Source organism: Taudactylus pleione, unplaced genomic scaffold, assembly GCF_031769625.1.
Source record: "Taudactylus pleione unplaced genomic scaffold, aTauple2 ptg000296l, whole genome shotgun sequence".
Classification (NCBI taxonomy): Eukaryota; Metazoa; Chordata; class Amphibia; order Anura; family Myobatrachidae; genus Taudactylus; species Taudactylus pleione.
Window position 1 is genome coordinate 2,431,079 of NW_028284698.1, and position 19,642 is coordinate 2,450,720.

A 19,642-nucleotide genomic window follows, 5' to 3' on the forward strand; every position below is an offset into this window, starting at 1 on the left:
ATTTGTAGGATACTTGTCATTGGAATAACTGAGTCCATGAACATCTTAGTAATCTCTAACACATTCTAAAAATCTTGAAATGAATTCCCATAAGTTAGTCAAATGGAAGATTTGGTGGTTGCTCATTTGAAGAATGCGAGACCTAAATATACACAGTCTGAATCAGTGCTTAATGTATGAGAAAGGATCTGTTACAATATGACATACATTTCACAGTCTCACTATGATTCTAAACAGGTGGATTAATCAAGCATTTGTCCAAACGGTGGAACCATTAAAAAAAAAAAAAAAAAACTTTCTGTATTATCGCTACAAAACACTGAGGGGTATATTTACAAAATTGCGGGTTTATAGAAGTGGATATGTTGCCCATAGCAAACAGATTCTATTTATTATCTTCTAGAAGGTACTAGATAAATGAGAAGTAGAATCTGATTGGTTGCTAGGGGCAACATCTCCCCTTCTATAAATCCACACTTTAGTAAATATACCCCATAGCCACAAATAATTTATACCCATAAAATAAACAAAATGCATACAAAGTGCAGATCATTTATTTGAAAATATTAATCTCTCAATAACAGATCTATATAAATCAAGTAGCCAAAACAGAATTGTGGTATACGTCCTAGGGTAAAACAATGAGTCCATAATGATGATAATTGCCATTGTAACTAAAAATATTACAGGGTACCGTTTTCACAAAGAATCTGTACTGATAAGTAAAGTTTAAAAAGGTGAAATACTTTGCAGGTGTATTTTACTAATGGTACCGTGTTCCCTCCAGGCTGTACAGGATATTTGGGTTTGTCTCCCACAATTGTTGGAGAGACGGAAGGACTTGGGTTGCTTCCTCCATATTTGGTGGTACTGTCCCAAAATGGCAGTATTTTGGGACACAATTGCAGATCTCATCAGCAAGGTAGTACATATCACTGTCAAGAACCCTTTTGGGACTTCCACTTGAGGGTCTAGATAATACTGCAGAAAACCTTGTGGTTCAGATTCTTAATGCATCTAGATGCTTGATCATCTCCCACTGGAAACGTCCTCAAACCCCTCCCTGAGCTTAGTCGTATCCAAAATAATGCATCTGGTCGAGATAAGAAAAATCACAGCGTTCCTGAATAACAGGTCGACCAAATTCCTGCAGGTTTGGGGTCTGTGGCACTCTGTTCCCAATACTTCTCTCCCTTTTGACTGACATCTTTTGTTTTAATTTCACCAGGTTCTCTTATCTCACTATGTTGACTCCTTAGTATCCAGTGCTATTTCCTGGCATCAACAAGTTGTCACTCCATCAGTGGCCCTACACCTATGGGTTCTCAGCTTTCCTCACTCCATGTTATGTTGCTCCTTTAAGTCTTTTGCTCTCTTCCTCTGACATGCATATTAGTTGTCATTTTAATAATGGTCTGCTGTTGTATGTCCCATTCTTCATTAGCTGTAATATTGGCTATTTTCTTACTGCTCTATTTTTGCGGATTGTCTACTACTGTGTTGTTTTCTTCCAATGTTTTTTGCTTTGGTCAACATTAAAAAATAAAGTAAAAAAAATAAATAAAATAAAAAGGAGAGTTATGGTGAAACTTACTCTTGTTAACTCTCTTTCTTCGAAGTCCATAGGGTCCACAGGGTGTAGGTGGTTCTTGGAGGACCGGACACCAACAGCAAAGCTTTTTTTTATCCCAGGATGCATCGATCCTTTCCCCTATACCCCGCCCACAGCCTGAAGGCAACTCAGTTTTGTTAACAAGCCCAAGGCAGGAGCAGGATAGGAGAGAATGAAGACTGGTACACTGGAGAATCACACTCTCACACAGAGAAGTAAACAAGTGACCAAGAGAAGAAACCCATATAAGCCAGGCGCGTCAAGGTGGGTGCTCTGTGGACCCTATGGACTTCGAAGAAAGAGTTAACAAGGGTAAGTTTTAACATAACTCTCCTTTTCTTCAGGGTCAATAGGGTTCCACAGGGAGACAATAAGGATGTCCCAAAGCAGTTGTTCAAGGGCAGGGATGCTCCTGAGCTGAGAGGAGAAGCTGTCGCCTGAAGGAAGCATCCTGAGAGGCAAATGTATCAAAGGCATAGAACCTAAGAAAGGTGTGGACAGAAGACTACATGGCCGCCTTGCATAGCTGTTCGGCAGACACTCCACGGCAGGCTGCCCACAGAGTGAGTAGAATGAGCAGATACTGGCCAGGGTCTGTTTGATAGCTGGCCATCCCCCCTTCTTATGGAATCCATATAGGACAAAGAGGGAGTCCGATTTCCTGATGGATCTAGTACAGTCCACGTAGATCTTCAGAGCACGGACCACATCCAAAGATGCCTCACCTGCCGAGAGGTCTGGTGATTAAAAGGCCGGAACCACAATTTCCTCATTAAGGTGGAAACGAGACCAAATCCGAAAAGCGCCCCTAAATCCGAAACCCTACGGGCAGATGCTATAGCCAGAAGAAACAGAGTATTCACAGTGAGCCATTTGATATCTACTGAATCCAGGGGTTCGAATGGAGGTTCCTGAAGTGCATGGAGAACCACTGACAAATCCCACTGAGCCACAGGAGGGTCAAAGGGAGGTTGCATACGTAGAATACCTTGCAGGAAGGTGTGAACATCCGGTAGAGGAGCAATTCTGCGTTGGAACCAGATGCACAGAGCAGAGACGTGCACTTTCAGAGAGGCTAGGCAAAGTCCAAGATCCAATCCAGCTTGAAACTAGCAAGGATTCTAGAAACCCTAAAAACCTGAGTGTCCTAGTTTCTAGTAGTCCACCACTGGAAATATGTATGCCACTCCCAGTGATAAATCCTGGCAGAGGCCGGTTTATGCGCTCTGAGCATGGTCTGGACCACAGAGCTAGAAAACCTTTTAGACCTTAGAAGGGATGCCTCAAGAGCCAAGCCGTTAAAGACAGATGAGCCAGGTCCGGATGTAGACAGGGACCCTGAGACAACAGGTCTGGTCGTAGAGGAAGTTGGAGAGGAATGTTTATGGAGAGACTTTGAAGATCGGAGTACCAATGGCGTCTGGGCCAAGCTGGAGCTACCAACAGAACCGTGCCCCCCTCTTGCTTGAACTTCCAAAGAACCCGAGGCAGAAGGGAGACTGGAGTAAAGAGGTATGCAAAATGGAAGGTCCACCACACAGATAATGCATCCACGAAGGCTGCGTCGGGGTCCCTCGTCCTGGCCCCATACACTGGAAGCTTGCTAAGAGCAAGAAATCGTCCAAGTATGGGAGCAGTCTGATCCCCAGACAACGAAGCTAACTTCCAGAACTGCCATGATCTTGGTAAAAACCAGAGGAGCTGTAGAAAGCCCAAAAGGCAGTGCTTGAATTGGTAATGTTGCTGTAGGACAGCAAACCGGAGATACTGCTGATGAGAAGGTGCTATAGGTACATGTAGGTAAGAGTCCTGAATGTCCAGAGACACCATAAAGTCCCCAGGCTCCATAGCCAGGACAATAGAGCGTAGTGAATTCATAAGAAATCTGGGCACCCTGATAAACTTGTTCAGAGACTTGAGGCTGAAGAAAAGAGCAAAATAATAGTCCTTTCCTCGCTGTGATGGGGGGACCAGAATTATTAACCCCGAGAGCAGTAAGGACTGAATGGCCTTCTGGAGGAGCAGGGCTTTGCTTGGGTCCGATGGAGGCCCTGTGCAAAATAACTGCTGGGGGGCCACCTCAGGAATGAGAGGACGCAACCATGGCAGAACACTTCTTTTACCCAGGCATCTGAGGTGGTCGGACTCCAGAACTGGGTGAACTGAAGAAGTCGGGGGAGTCAGGGAGAGGCCCATCCCATCAGGCTGAAGGCTTGTTCTCAGATTTGGTAGGTGGACGTCTAGTAGCCCAGGTCTGTTTGGTCCTAGGCTTGGAGGCCTTAGGGGATGCCGACTGCCGTGGAAAGGACTGACCTTTAGCTTTTCCTTGGGGATGAAAGGACTGAAACGATGACATCTGAGGCTTCGTAGTAGATGAAGAGGGCAAGAACGTCATTTTGGTAGCTGCCAAGGTAGTCACAATCTTGTCCAATTCTGGGCCAAACAGGATCTCCCCAGAATAAGGCAGAGACTCCAAAGCCTTTTTAGAGTCCGAATCTGCCTTCCATGAGCGAAGCCAAACAATACGGCGGGCTACCACGGAAGTAGCAGATGCCTTGGAAGCTAGGAGACTAGTCTTCAAAGCCGCCTTTCCTAAATAGGAGGCTGCATCTCTAATGCAAGATATGTAGGACAGCTGTTCCCTCTAAGCATCAGAGGGAAATGTATCTTCACACCTCTGCCCAACTCTCAATGGCTTTTGCCACCCAGCCCGTTGCCCTGGCAGGACGTGTAATAGCTCCTGTAAGAGAGTATATAGACTTTAGGCAAGCTTCAATCCTTCTATCCATAGTCTTCTTTATGGAGGTTGTAGTATGGATAGGTAAGGTAGCGTTCTTAACTAGGCGTGTCACGTGGGAATCCATTGCAGGGGGAACTTCTCATTTAGCGCAATCAGTAGCTGGAAGAGGGTAAAAGGAAATTAAGCATTTAGGCAGCTGAAACCTTTTACTTGGCATATTCCATGCTTCACACATAAGATCAGATAGCTGATCAGAGTGAGAAAACGCTGGCAAAACTATCTTCTGTCGCTTAAATAGTGGCTCTTTTGCCCTAGGAGTGGGTTCTGCCTCTTCTATTTGAAGAATAGATTTTACAGCTCTCACAAGTGCAGATATATTCAAGTTAGAGAGGGGCCCCACCTCTCCCAAAGGGGAGTCAGAGTGAGAGAGGTCTGCCTCTTCTGCCGCTCCAGATCATAACTCAGAATCTGATAGCTGGGTGGACTGGGAAGATAACACAGCACACTTAGGGCCTGATTCAGAGCCACTCGTAAGCGGCAGCTCGTTCGCTCCGAGCGATGTTTGCCCAACTGCGCATGCGTACGGATCGTTATACGCATGCGCGAACCAGTCAGTGCGGCCTAAATTCATGTGCTCGCAAAATAGCGAATGCCTGCTATTTTGAGTGACAGAATGAGGAGTATGTGGGTGGTAACAGGGGAAGGTGCTTGAAAACGGGGAGTGGAGATCCGTTCGCAGGCGTGCTTAAAGGTCAAAACGGGCGTTTTAAGGGAGTGCATAATTAATCCAGCAGCGTCATTGACCACGTCACTTGGTTTTTTTTAACTCAGAACTGCTCGCAAAATAGTGGTTGAAAAAACCAACCACAAGAATAGCGAGCAGTTCAGATGCTGTTCGATGTACTCGATTAATCTAATAAATAGCGGACATGACGTATGGTGCGAGCGGCTAGGGGGCGTATTTTTCAAATTTACGTTCGCATGTTTTGCTCGCTCGTTCAGACTTAGAGGCGTGAACAGACTGCAAAGTGCGAACGGTTCATTTGAATAGCCACCCCTGTTTAGAAAACGAACGACCGCAAATAGCGAGCGGCTCTGAATGAGGGCCTTAGTAGGTTTACTAGGTAAGGGTTTTTCCTTTTGTAGCATTTGTTGAAAGGCTGTAGAGGTAGCCGCAAGGCTCTGCACTGAGGTAGAAAGTACGTCTACCCATGGGGGAGGCAAAGGTTTTGCAGGGAGTACCTGCTGTGGCCATCCCATAGGGGGAGCTACCACAGGGACCGCTAGGTGGTCCGCAATTTTTGCCAACACCTGTGAAAAAGAAGCCCAGGGGGGGTCCTGAGGAGAGGATGCAGGGGCTGATGGGCCAGGTGCCGTATAACAGGTTGCATATTGACCATCATGAATGAGATCATCTGAAGCGAAGCCTGCTAAACAGGACTTGCAAGACACCAGAGTGGGAGCAGGACGCTGCTTGTTATTCTTGCCTTTGCTAGACATAGCTGCAAGGATAATGTAGCACACAATCTGGCTCAGTGCATGAAGAACCCAGATATATGTACAATATGGCTCAGTGTAGTGCGCAACACAGATATACAGTATGTGATAGCCCTCACAAATATAGGTAGATGTGAGGTACAATGAACCTCCTATACCTCAGTATTCCAGGGTTATAATGAAAGGAAGGGAAAGGTATAAGCTGACAGTTGAGGAAAATAAACAGACAACAGCGCTAGAACAAGTCACATACAATATAACTGCAGTGGGCACTAAATTCAACTACACAGACCGTAGTGGCTGGTAGGAAATAGCGCTGTATAACCTGGCATCTGGGATCCTGGGATACAGGGAGACTGGACCCAGCATTCCCGGAGACCTGAGGCTGTTGCAGAAAATGGCTGCCGTGAGTCTCAGAGAGGGCGGAAGGTGAGGGAGGAGCAGCAATACCGCAGTGGAATGGCTCCCTGAGCTGGGGGAGGGGCCGCAGGGAGAGGCCCTTCTCCCCAATGCCGAAATCAACCACGGGTCCCTGGCCTTAGCTGTGTTCACTGCACCAATATAGGTTAGACCCTGGTGGTCTAGTGGAGCCCTGGATGAACCGGTGTCCACATCAGCGCCTCCGGTCTGTCTCCTGAGACCGGAGGTAAGTCTGTGCATAGACGGGGACTCGTCTTACCTGTCCCCTTGAGTCCCAGCTGCAGTCTGGGGACTGAGGAGCCCTGCTAGCTAGGTTCCCCCGGAGCCTCGCCAAGAGTACCTAGCCGAGGGCTGGAGACGCGGCGCTGCGGACGGGTGATGAAAATTAAAATAAATCATAAAAATAAAGCTTGGGATGCTTAACAGTAGCCCTGCTGTCCTAACATTGCTGCCGGACACCAACTAAACAGAGTTGCCTTCAGGCTGTGGGCGGGGTATAGGGGAAGGACCGGAGCATCCTGGGATAGAAAAAAGCTTTGCTGTTGGTGTCCGGTCTTCCAAGTACCACCTACACCTCATTGTCTCCCTGTGGAGCCTTATGGATCCTGAAGAAAATTTTATTTTTGTACTTACCATAAAATCCCTTCCTTCTGGGAGACACTGTAGTCTTGACTATGGGTAGAGTGGCTGGCACAGGAATATAGACACTAACAGGTTAAGTATAAGCTCCCTGACAGAGCGGAGATCAAGCACCATGTCAATAAGACCCTCAGATCAATGGGGAGGAGGCGGAGCCAATATGATAACATTCCATTAGAAGAGCGTCATTTGGCCCTGGCCCCTCCCAATTGACCCACGCATCAAGACGGGGAGCGGGGTGACATGGTGCCTGGTCCCGTCCACATATACAACCTGCAGCAAGGTGTGTGTTTGTGCGCATATATATATATTATATAAATATATATATATAAATAATATTATATTTGTACCGCTCTCCGGCTCAGAATTGGCAGAAACCAGTGGGTTACTGTTCCCATACCTTCAACGTGGAAACAAGTCCAAGCAACTCAATTATGCACTAAAATATAGGAACTGTGGTGAAGAAAAGTGGCAGCAGGTGCTCTGGACTAATGAGTCAAAATTTTAAAAATTTGGCTGTAAACAGTCGGCAGTTTTTTCACCGAAGGGCTGGAGAGCTGCACAATAATGAGTGTCTGCAGGCAACAGTGAAGCATGGTGGAGGTTCTTTGCAGGTTTGGGGCTGCATTTCAGCAAATGGAGTTTGGGATTTGGTCAGGATCAATGCTGTCCTCAATGCTGAGAAATACAGGCAGGTACTTATCCATCATGCAATACCATCAGGGAGGCGTCTAATTGGCTTCAAATGTATACTGCAGCAGGACAACGACCCCAAACATACAGCCAAATGTCATTAAGAACTATCTTCACCATAAAGAAGAACAAGGAGTCGTCCTAGAAGTGATGATGCGGCCCCCACAGAACCATGATCTCAACATTATCAAGTCTGTCTGGGATTACATGAAGAGACAGAAGGAATTGAGCAAGCCTACATCCACAGAAGATCTGTGATTAGTTCTCCAAGATGTTTGGAACAACCTCCCTGCCGAGTTCCTTCAAAAACTGTGTGCAAGTGTACCTATTAGAGGTAAAGAATTGATCCTGCTTTGAAGGCAAAGGGTGGTCACACCAAATATTGATTTGATTTAGATTTCTCTTCTGTTCATTCACTTTGTATTTTGTTAATTGATAAAAATAAACTATTAACATAACACTTCTATTTTTTAAAGCATTCTAACTTTGCAGCATTTTTTCAACAGCTGCCTAAAACTTTTGCAAAGTACTGTGTATATATATATATTTTACACACACACACACACGCACACACACACCAGAAATCCCCCCCTTAAAAATCCTGCATTTGCCCCTGGAGGGGGTGGGTGGAGCTTATACTTAACCTGTAAGTGCCTATACTTCTTGTTCACTGGATGTTGTGATTAAAGCTGCTCCACTTGTCTAGTACTCTGTGTGTGCCTTGTGTGTTTAATTAGCTCCTGAAAGCCACTAAACATAGTGGGTGAGATATTACAATTTCCAAAAGGGCACAATTGTTCATATTTTGTAATGGTTTTGATACACATTATGATCAGCAGTAAGTGCCTGTCACAGAGAACTGGGTTAGGAAATAAGTATTATACATGTAGTTGTTTTATATTAAAAATAGTGAATCTTGACAATTTGGTTTGGGTATATGCCACAAACTGTGTACTTCGTTTTGCAGTAGGACATTACACTGCAATAGAATACACAGCATAATCAATTAAGGCAAAACACAACATTTCAGAAATACTTTACCAAGAAAAGGCAGTCTCTTCACCTGCGTATGCCCCGATGTCGGAAGTGTCCGGTTGGGATAGCTGTTCTTCACGGCATACTGCTGTAGCAAAATTACGTTTCCGATGTGAAGTCTATTGTACCACTCCGGGCAGAGGGAATTCCACAAAACAAGAGACATCATACCAGAGTGATCAGCTACCTCAAAATAGGCCTAGAAACAAGGAGGAAATTCACATTGAAAAACCATAGAACCACGCACAATATAATGGTATTTAAAAATATGCATTATGTTCATTATATTTACATTGTGTTTTTAGAGTCAAATGAAACTTTGGGGCTCACTAGATGCCGGAACGGCTTACGGTGGCTTTGCAATATACTGTAGGTCTTCACAGGCAGATTTCTGCTTGCAGCCTAAGAAGGGGTGACGTGTGCACAGAGAGAGCTTCTGGCAGCAGCTCGTATAATTGAATCTGCTCCATAGTCTGTTTGTGCATAGGAACCCATAAAAGAGGTCCATGCATATTAGTGACATCATCCATTTGTAAGTATTCTATAGCAGAAACGTTACGGTAAACCTACATAGCATAATAAACTTTTTTTTATATATACTGCTTTTTTGAATGTTTGTGAGGGGGACAGGAGTAAATCACACTGGCTACACTTATTCTACCCACGAATCTCTCCTTGTATTTGTGCGGACAACTGAACACTACAGCACGTTTGCAGATGTGCTATTACAATCCTAATGACGGGCTACACATAATAAAGGGAAAGTGCTCCTTGCATTATTAAGAGTGCATCATCTTATCTTACGTTCTAGATTTTCAGTTATACAACATAAATAATACAGACCTATCTAATTGAAATACTAATGATCATGTGGTCCAAGTTCCTGTTATTAGAATGCTAGCTGCAATAGCCTATGAACTTAACTGGTAAAATTTTTATTCAAGTTAGCTGTGGCTATTCAATAATTAATTACGGACATCAACAATACTTCCACTGAATGCTCTATTGATTATTATTTATTTAGGAACCTTTATTTATCTATGGCCTACATACTATGCAGCGCTTCATATTTAACCATTCACAGCAGTCCTTGCCCCAGTGGAGCTTACAAGCTATATTCCCTATTGATTGAAAAATGATTGAAACATCAGAAAGCGTTACTGAGAATATTACTGGTAATTCCCCACACACTTGAAAGCTTACAGTTTGCCACTCAACCTCAACTTTTAAGCTCAAGCTCAGAATCACAATGCGAGGGATCTTTTTCTTACTTGGTAAGGAAAGTCCATTTTCTTGTCTGCTTTGCCAAAATAACGAAGTCTGGATTTGTGCATGATCCTTACCAGCAGAGGAGGTAAAGTTATTTTTGAATGCCATCTCATTTCCAGATTCTGTAACGTACATACTTTGGACACTGAAGGAAAACAGAAACGGTGACTTTTTATAATGAAGGACAAGCTTATATACACAATGTAGCTTTCTTAATTAAAAAGATACTGCAATAGAGGTTAGTTACTGTGCAATCTCACCATTTATTAAATGATTCCAGGAATGAGACAGAAGTGGACAGGCTATGTGGTGTGGTTTGAATGTAGACATTAACAAAATGTTGAACTGTTAAATATGTCAACGTTATGGATGTTGACGCTCATATTTTAGCCTATCCATAATTTCATGTGTCAACATTTTTAACATGTCGACATGCTGACTACATCTCAGGCTATATACACACTAAAGTTTACAATGTGCGTTAATGGCATGTTAAACCACACAAATCAATTGTATTTACATACTTGTTTTACATGCAGGCCATTGCATTGGAGGCAGTGCAAGCAAACGCATTATATATAGCATAGGATCCGGCACTCTCTGTATAAATAAATTACTTAGCTGGTTGCCTGCATGAGTAGTGAATGTAAATAGGGTCGTCAGTGATGCGGCACTCCAAGCGAATAAACACAGCATAGACAAGGCTTAGAAGAAGTCAACGTTTCAATACCAAGACAAAGGTATTTTCATCAGGACATACATACATATACAAACAACATCCTACCTTATATGTGCTCACCTAAGTGACTAAACAGCCTCACCGGAGCAGGGATCCACACCCGCCCGGCGGCGCTGACCAGTGACATCACAGCGTCACATGATTCTAATAAGCATGTGCCATCACCATGGTAACATATAAACAGACTAGCGCAGTCTATAAAACGGTGCTATAAGATAAATATACACATGGACAGAAGGCATATAATACATCACGTAGCACGAACAGCTACAGACAACCTTTGTCTGCCCTTAAATACAGAATGATAGACCACATCCCTATATCTATGCGGGGAGGAGATAGATCCCGTAAATTAATACAATGTGAAACTCGATGGATACATCGTTTGGGCACAATGTCACCCAGGGGTCTAAATGAGCAATTGGGTCTAGGATCTCTCCTTTGAGTTGTGAGTTCTAATATACAGTCTCTGATGTTTCTGAATTTTGATACTATTATATATATGGTATTTATTATCTTTTAATATGTGTATAGCACTACTTCTGTATCTGTAGACATGCCGCTAGCCTGTTCGTGCTACGTGATGTATATATATTTACGCATATATATTTATTGTGTGTTCATTGGTGACTTTTTTTCATTGCTGATTTGTTTTTATATATCACTGCTGCACTGGCACCTATCTACTATATCCCTCTATTATCTTGGGGAGTAGTATTATGTTTTATGATTAATATACATATGGCTGAATTTTGAATATCTACATTACACCTGGAGATATACACCTGTTGGTGTGAACTGTAGTGCTATTGGAATGGAAGTGGAGGTGGATGATGCCACAAGTGGATATAGCCATGCTATTTACCCCATTGGTGATATTCTATCATACTCTGAATCTGAGGCAGAAGCTATTTTATATACAACTGATTTATTGGAGCAATTAGAACCAGCATCATGTGAGGATTTATATCATGAGGTTTTAAAGCTCAAAAAACGTGAAGTAGACTATTTCTACCATGGGTTAACCCTTAGTGATTACTATAGGGTGAAAAAGATCCCAAGAGGTCTTAGAATTATGAATTGCCCTACTATTGGAAAGCATGACCCCATGTTCTGCAAACGCTGGGTTGCCATATTAAACAAATGCTCATTTGACTTAATGTTACTTATCATTGAACAAACAACTAAGGAAGTTTCTGCAGTCAAAGAGAAGATCACTACATTTGATAGGTTACATAAGGCTACATTGGAGCAGGATAGTGATACTAAATGGTTGGAGAAATTGGAGGCACAAGTGCATAATTACAGACGTGATCTTATTAAATTCAAGAAAGAGAAAAATTTAAAAGTGGACACTGATTATGAACTCAATACTGTATATCGGTGGACATCAAATGAAAGAACTAATAAGAGACCTTTTTTCAGGAGAAATCGCATGCGGCATATGGACACTGAGTCATCGAATGAGTACAAAACCTCAGATAGTGAGTATGAGAGACCTAGGGGTAATGATGGTGCCAGACGCAAACCATACCCTTTAGGGGTTACTACCAGATCCCGAGAAGGAGGAGGTGGAGACGTTACACCAGAAGGGGAGGACAAACGAAAAGGAAGAGGGCGTGGAAAGAAACCTCCAATTCCTCGCAAAACTTAGTCGTTAATCTGTCTACATATCATCTTAATAAGACAGAACTACGAGTATTAAATAAAGGCTTATCGTTCGTCCCCACGGTGAAGTTTGACCCGCTTCAATGGCAAACTGAACAATTTGCGTTGAATAGACAATTAAAATTGAAAGAATTTTTTTCTAAAAACAATCAGCCTATGAACACACAAATGGCACCTTTACCTGCTAAATTGCAGAAGTTACAACCTAGGTCAACCTTTGACCCTTTATCGTCTAATTCTTCTATCAAGACATTTATGAGGTTATTACATAATGAAGTTGACGATGTGATTGTCGATCTACCACGTACTAGATTTAACCTTACTAAGGAGGAATACACCGCTCTTATACAGTTATCCAATAATTCTAATTTGATTTTTCGGCCGGCGGATAAAGGGGGAGCCCTTGTTATATTGGATTTATACAACTACCAACATATGATTGCGGTCCATTTGGGGGATATATCGACATATAGATTATTACCATCAGATACAACATCGATGGTTAAGAAAGAACTTAATGATATCCTGACTGCAGCAGTAGATCAAAAAATCATTGATAAACAATTGAAGGAGGCCTTAATTCCGCAGTTTCCTGTTGTTCCGGTACTTTATTGTACACCGAAAATTCATAAATCAGTAACTGATCCTCCGGGATGACCCATTATTGCAGCAAGAGGGTCATTATTGCAACCAACAGCGATTTATTTGGACACTATAATGCAGCCATGCATTCGTAGTCATCCTCATTATCTTCTTGATACATCCTCACTGTTGAGGAAACTTAAGGAATTGCCTATATTCAATGAAGTGTGGTTATGTAGTATAGATGTAGGCAGCCTCTATACTATTATACCACATGCAGAAGGGATGGCGGCCACACAGAAATTTCTTAGAGATCATCCCTTATATGTTGGGCCTGACATCAATTTGATTACTGACCTCTTACAAATTATTCTTACTAGAAATTTTTTTCTATATGATAAGCAATTTTATCTTCAAAATATCGGCTGTGCGATGGGGTCCAGTGTGGCCCCATCGTACGCCAATATTTATGTGTTTGATGTAGAAAATGATTTGTTTTTTGATAATCCTGATATTGCACAGAAAGTTGCCTTCTATGTGCAATATATAGACGATCTTTTGGTGTTTTGGAAGGGCCCCAAACATGAATTTATTGAATTAATTGAGCAACATAATAGGAGCGATTGTCCTGCTAACTTGACATTTAATATTAGTAATGTGTCAGTAAACTATCTGGATGTCAAGATATCTATGGTTAATGGTAAAATTTCTACTAGCCTGTACACTAAAGAGACTGATAGAAACAATTTGTTATGTGCTGACAGTTGTCATCCTAGGCCACTCATTCGTGGTCTTCCCTATTCTCAATTATTGAGAATTAGGAGAATCAACACAGATGAGGTTTTGGCCGAGGCACAGATGGATGACATGGTTAATAAATTTGTCAGTAGAGGATATGATCTGACTCATATAACTAGTGTTAAACAACAAGTATTGAGTATAGACAGGGAGACACTGTTGAAACATAATATGTCCAAAAAGAGTAATAATGTAGATATGATTCCGTGGGTTAGTAAATACAATCAGTCTAGTAGCCACATTAATAAGATTTCTAAAAGATTGTGGCCTATTATACAAACAGATCCTGATCTTAACTTACATGACACGCGTATTATGTCATGCTATAAAAGAGGTCGTAGCATTCGTGACATACTTGTCAAGACTGATATATCGAGTCTTGGTCCCAGGGCGGATGGAGTTGGTGTTGGCAAGTTGGGTTGTTTCAGATGTACCTGTACCACCTGTAGATACCTTATCCCTGGTGATATTTTTTTGCATCCTTTGTCAGGACGTAAATACCGCATTCGACATAGACTTACCTGTAACTCTTCGTTTGTCGTGTATCAGATAATATGCCCTTGTGGTTTATCATACATAGGCAAGACTGAGAGAACATTTAAAGAGCGCATGGCAGCTCATAGAAGTGCCATTAGGTCAGCTCTTAATAATGGTTGTAATGAACAACCTGTGGCAAAACATTTTGCCTTGGCGCGCCACCCTTTGTCTGCCCTTAAATACAGAATGATAGACCACATCCCTATATCTATGCGGGGAGGAGATAGATCCCGTAAATTAATACAATGTGAAACTCGATGGATACATCGTTTGGGCACAATGTCACCCAGGGGTCTAAATGAGCAATTGGGTCTAGGATCTCTCCTTTGAGTTGTGAGTTCTAATATACAGTCTCTGAGGTTTCTGAATTTTGATACTATTATATATATGGTATTTATTATCTTTTAATATGTGTATAGCACTACTTCTGTATCTGTAGACATGCCGCTAGCCTGTTCGTGCTACGTGATGTATTATATGCCTTCTGTCCATGTGTATATTTATCTTATAGCACCGTTTTATAGACTGCGCTAGTCTGTTTATATGTTACCATGGTGATGGCACTTGCTTATTAGAATCATGTGACGCTGTGACGTCACTGGTCAGCGCCGCCGGGCGGGTGTGGATCCCTGCTCCGGTGAGGCTGTTTAGTCACTTAGGTGAGCACATATAAGGTAGGATGTTGTTTGTATATGTATGTATGTCCTGATGAAAATACCTTTGTCTTGGTATTGAAACGTTGACTTCTTCTAAGCCTTGTCTATGCTGTGTTTATTCGCTTGGAGTGCCGCATCACTGAGGACCATATATATATATATATATATATATATATATATATATATATATATATATATACATATATACACATATATATATATATATACATATATACACATATATATATATATACATATATACACACACACACACACACACACACACACAGTCAGGTCCATAAATATTGGGACATTGACAGAATTTTCAGATTTTGGCCTCAATTCACCACCACAATGGTTTTGAAATGAAACAAACAAGATGTGCTTTAACTGCAGACTTTCAGATTTAATTTGAGGGTAATTACATCCAAATCAGGTGAACGGTGTAGGAATTACAACAGTTTCAATATGTGCCTCCCACTTTTAAGGGACCAAAAGTAATGGGACTACCAACTCAAAAGTTATTCCATGGACAGGTGTGAGCTATTCCCTTGTTATTTCATTATCAATGAAGCAGGTAAAAGGTCTGGAGTTGATTCTAGGTGACATTTGCATTTGGAATCAGTTGCTATCAACTCTCAATATGAGATCCAAAGAGCTGTCACTATCAGTGAAGCAAGCCATCATTAGGCTGAAAAATCAAAACAAACCCATCAGAGAGATAGCAAAAACATTAGGTGTGGCCAAATCAACTGTTTGGGACATTCTTAAAAAGAAAGAATGCACCGGAGAGCTCAGCAACACCAAAAGACCCGTAAGACCACAGAAAACAACTGTGGTGGATGACAAAAGAATTATTTCCCTGGTTGGCCAAATCAAGAACACTCTCCAGGAGGTAGATGTATATGTGTCAAAGTCAACAATCAAGAGAAGACTTCACAAGAGTGAATATAGAGGGTTCACCACAAGATGCAAACCATTGGTGAGCCACAAAAACAGGAAGACCAGATTAGAGTTTGCCAAACAACATCTAAAAAAGCCATTACAGTTCTGGAACAACATCCTACGGACAGATGAGACAAAGATCAACTTGTACCAGAGTGATGGGAAGAGAAGAGAAGGAAAGGAACTGCTCATGATCCAAAACATACCACCTCATCAGTGAAGCATGGTGGTGGTAGTGTCATGGCGTGGGCATGTATGGCTGCCAATGGAACTGGTTCCCTTGTATTTATTGATGATGTGACTGCTGACAAAAGCAGCAGAATGAATTCTGAAGTGTTTTGGGCAATATTATATGCTCATATTCAGTCAAATACTTCAGAACTCATTGGACGGCGCTTCACAGTGCAGATGGACAATGACCCGAAGCATACTGCAAAAGCAACCAAAGAGTTTTTTAAGGCTAAAAAGTGGAATGTTATGCAATGGCCAAGTCAATCCCCTGACCTGAATCCAATTGAGCATGCATTTCACTTGATGAAGACAAAACTGAAGGGAAAATGCCCCAAGAACAATCAGGAACTGAAGACATTTGCAGTAGAGGACTGGCAGAGCATCACCAGAGATGAAACCCAGCGTCTGGTGATGTCTATGCGTTCCAGACTTCAGGCTGTAATTGCCTGCAAAGGATTTGCAACAAAGTATTAAAAAGTGAAAGTTAGATTTAGGATTGTTTAGTTTGTCCCATTACTTTTGGCCCCTTAAAATGTGGGAGGCACATATAAAAACCGTTGTAATTTCTACACCGTTCACCTGATTTGGATGTAATTACCCTCAAATTAAATCTGAAAGTCTGCAGTTAAATCACATCTTGTTTGTTTCATTTCAAAGCCATTGTGGTGGTGAATAGAGGCCAAAATATGAAAATTCTGTCAATGTCCCAATATTTATGGACCTGACTGTATATACATATACACACACATACATACATACATACATACAGTCAGGTGCATAAATATTGGGACATTGACAGAATTTTCATATTTTGGCCTCTATTCACCACCACAATGGATGTGCTAAAGATGTGCTTTAACTGCAGACTTTCAGATTTAATTTGAGGGTAATTACATCCAAATCAGGTGAACGGTGTAGGAATTACAACGGTTTCTATATGTGCCTCCCACTTTTTAAGTGGCCCCATTCATCCTCTCCGTAATACGGATCAGTCGTCCTGTCCCCTTTGCAGAAAAGCATCCCCAAAGCATGATGTTTCCACCGCCATGCTTCACAGTGGGTATGGTGTTTTTGGGATGCCACTCCTCATTCTTCTCCTTCCAAACCAGGCGTGTGGAGTTTATACCAAAAAGTTCTAATTTGGTCTCATCTGACTACATGACATTCTCCCAAACCTCCTCTGAATCATCCAGATGGTCAAGGGCAAACTTTAGATGGGCCTGGACATGTGCTGGCTTAAGCAGGGGGACCTTTCGGGCGCTGCAGGATTTGAATCCATGACGATGTAGTGTGTTACTAATGGTAACCTTTGTGACTGTGGTCACAGCTCTCGAAGTCACTGACCAGGTCCCCCCGTGTAGTTCTGGACTGATCCCTCACCATTCCCAAGATAATTGATACCCCACGAGGTGAGATCTTGCATGGAGCCCCTGGTCGAGGGAGATTGTCAGTGATCTTGTATTTGTTCCATTTTTTAATAATTGCGCCAACAGTTGATCGCTTCTCACCAAGCTGCTTGCCTATTGTCGAGTAGCTCATCCCAGCCTTGTGCAGGTCTACAATTTTGTCCCTGGTGTCCTTAGACAGCTCTCTGGTCTTGGCCATGGTGGAGAGGTTGCAGTCTGACTGTTGAGGGTGTGGACAGGTGTCTTTTATACAGTTAACCAGTTCAAACAAGTGATATTACTACAGGTAACGAGTGGAGGATAGATGAGCTTCCTAAAGAAGAAGTAACAGGCCTGTGAAAGCAAGAATTCTTGCTGGTTTGTAGGTGTCCAAATATTTATTGTCCGCAAGAATATACAAATAAATTGTTTCAAAATCATACAATATGATTTCCGGAATTTTTTGTTCGGATCCGGTCTCTCACAGTTAGAGTGTACCTATAATGGAAATTACAGACCTCTCTCATCTTTTAAAGTGCAACAACGTGCACAATCAGTGGCTGTCCAAATACTTTTTTGCCCCACTGTGTGTGTGTACAATAAAATTGTGTATATATATATATATATATATATATATATATATATATATATATATATATATCACGTGGAGTTCGGATTTTTCCCTCCAAAAAAACGGAACTCAGAAAGAGGCAAAACGTCATCTTGGACGAACATCATCATTCCTGGACTTTTGTCCAGGAATGATGATGTTCGTCCGTGCAAGATGACGTTTTGCCTCTTTCTGAGTTCCGTTTTTTTGGAGGGAAAAATCCGAACTCCACGTGCAAACTCGAACCTATCCGAGCCTGCACATCCCTAATATATATATATATATATATATATATATATATATATATATATATATATATATATATATATATATATACATATATATATATATATATATATATATACACACACACACACACACACACACACACACACACACACACACACACACACACACCGGCAGTCTTCTGTAAAGACAACTAGCTCCGGTGCCCTCAGAATGAATGGAGGTGCAGGAAAAGCAAGAAACTGCGGCACTCTGAGACTGATCTTAAATATATTAAATGGTGTCACCAAAAAAAATAAAAATAAATAATAATAATAAAAAAAAACAAAAAAAAAATCGGGGCTCTGTGGCTTCTTGTTTTTTTTAATCAAGTTGCAAAAATCGCAGAAAAACTTTTACACATTGTCATTATGGGGTATTGTGTGCAGAATTTTGAAGATAAAAATTAATTTATTCCATTTTGGAATAAGGCTTTAACATAACAAAATGTGGAAAAAGTGTAGTGTTGTGAATACTTTCCGGATGCACTGTATGTGCTGATGGACAGGCTCTCATTGGAGGTGGGGTGAGTTACAGTTTCCAGCATTGCATCGATATGTGGTGAAGCTGGAATCGATACAGATGCATCCTCATACACCTAGCCTCAATACGCCATATGGTGTAGCCGCTGCATCATAGCACTTGGTACACAGATTCAGTTGCTCAATCGCTTTATAGGAGCGAGAAATCCCACAAAGCTACTACCTAATGTATCAAATATTCCCTACAGTTATTGGATTACAAGATGTAGGACCATCTTTCCATTCGATGTCATGTCATTTTATGTAACTTGCGTCATAACCCCCACCAAAGTGCAGTGCTGCAAATAGGTTAGCACTGTATAAATAAAGGATAAACAACAACATAAGTTACACATACTAAAATGTTGCAGTTCTACATATCTCCCATATCCAAGAGTTTTATTATTATTACTAGCTGAAGTACCCGGCGTTGTCCGGGTTTAAATCTTCAAGTTATAAAAAGTTTTATTAGGTGATGTCGTCCAAATCCATCCAGTGGCAGGCCCAGAACAGGCAGCCCGTGTCAAAGTTCTGCCAGGCATACACCAAGGGGAGGTCCGACCGGGACCCTAACCCCCCCTAAAACCTGTCCAGGATCCAACTGGACCACCTCGTGTTGGTTTCATCCCAATCGGTGCAGGGGTGTATCTACAATTTATTAAGTTAATACATACAATGGTTTAAGGAGAAGATCAAAGGCGATACCAATTTATAAATAAAACAAACTCATTTTTTTTTCCCAAATCAAAATAGTCCCGGTCAATAGTGTTTATAATATTC

General features: G+C 41.8%; 1 protein-coding gene across 1 annotated transcript in view; it reads right to left on the minus strand.

The window, feature by feature from the left end:
* RADX (RPA1 related single stranded DNA binding protein, X-linked) overlaps positions 1–19,642 on the minus strand; it is a 51,951-nt gene that overhangs the window by 23,224 nt on the left and 9,085 nt on the right. The window contains exons 2-3 of the mRNA XM_088482800.1: positions 9,908–10,050; positions 8,643–8,835 (exon numbers count right to left, since the gene is read on the minus strand). Of these exons, the coding sequence (XP_088338926.1) occupies positions 8,643–8,835; positions 9,908–10,050 (336 nt within the window). The remainder of the gene's footprint in view (positions 1–8,642; positions 8,836–9,907; positions 10,051–19,642) is intronic.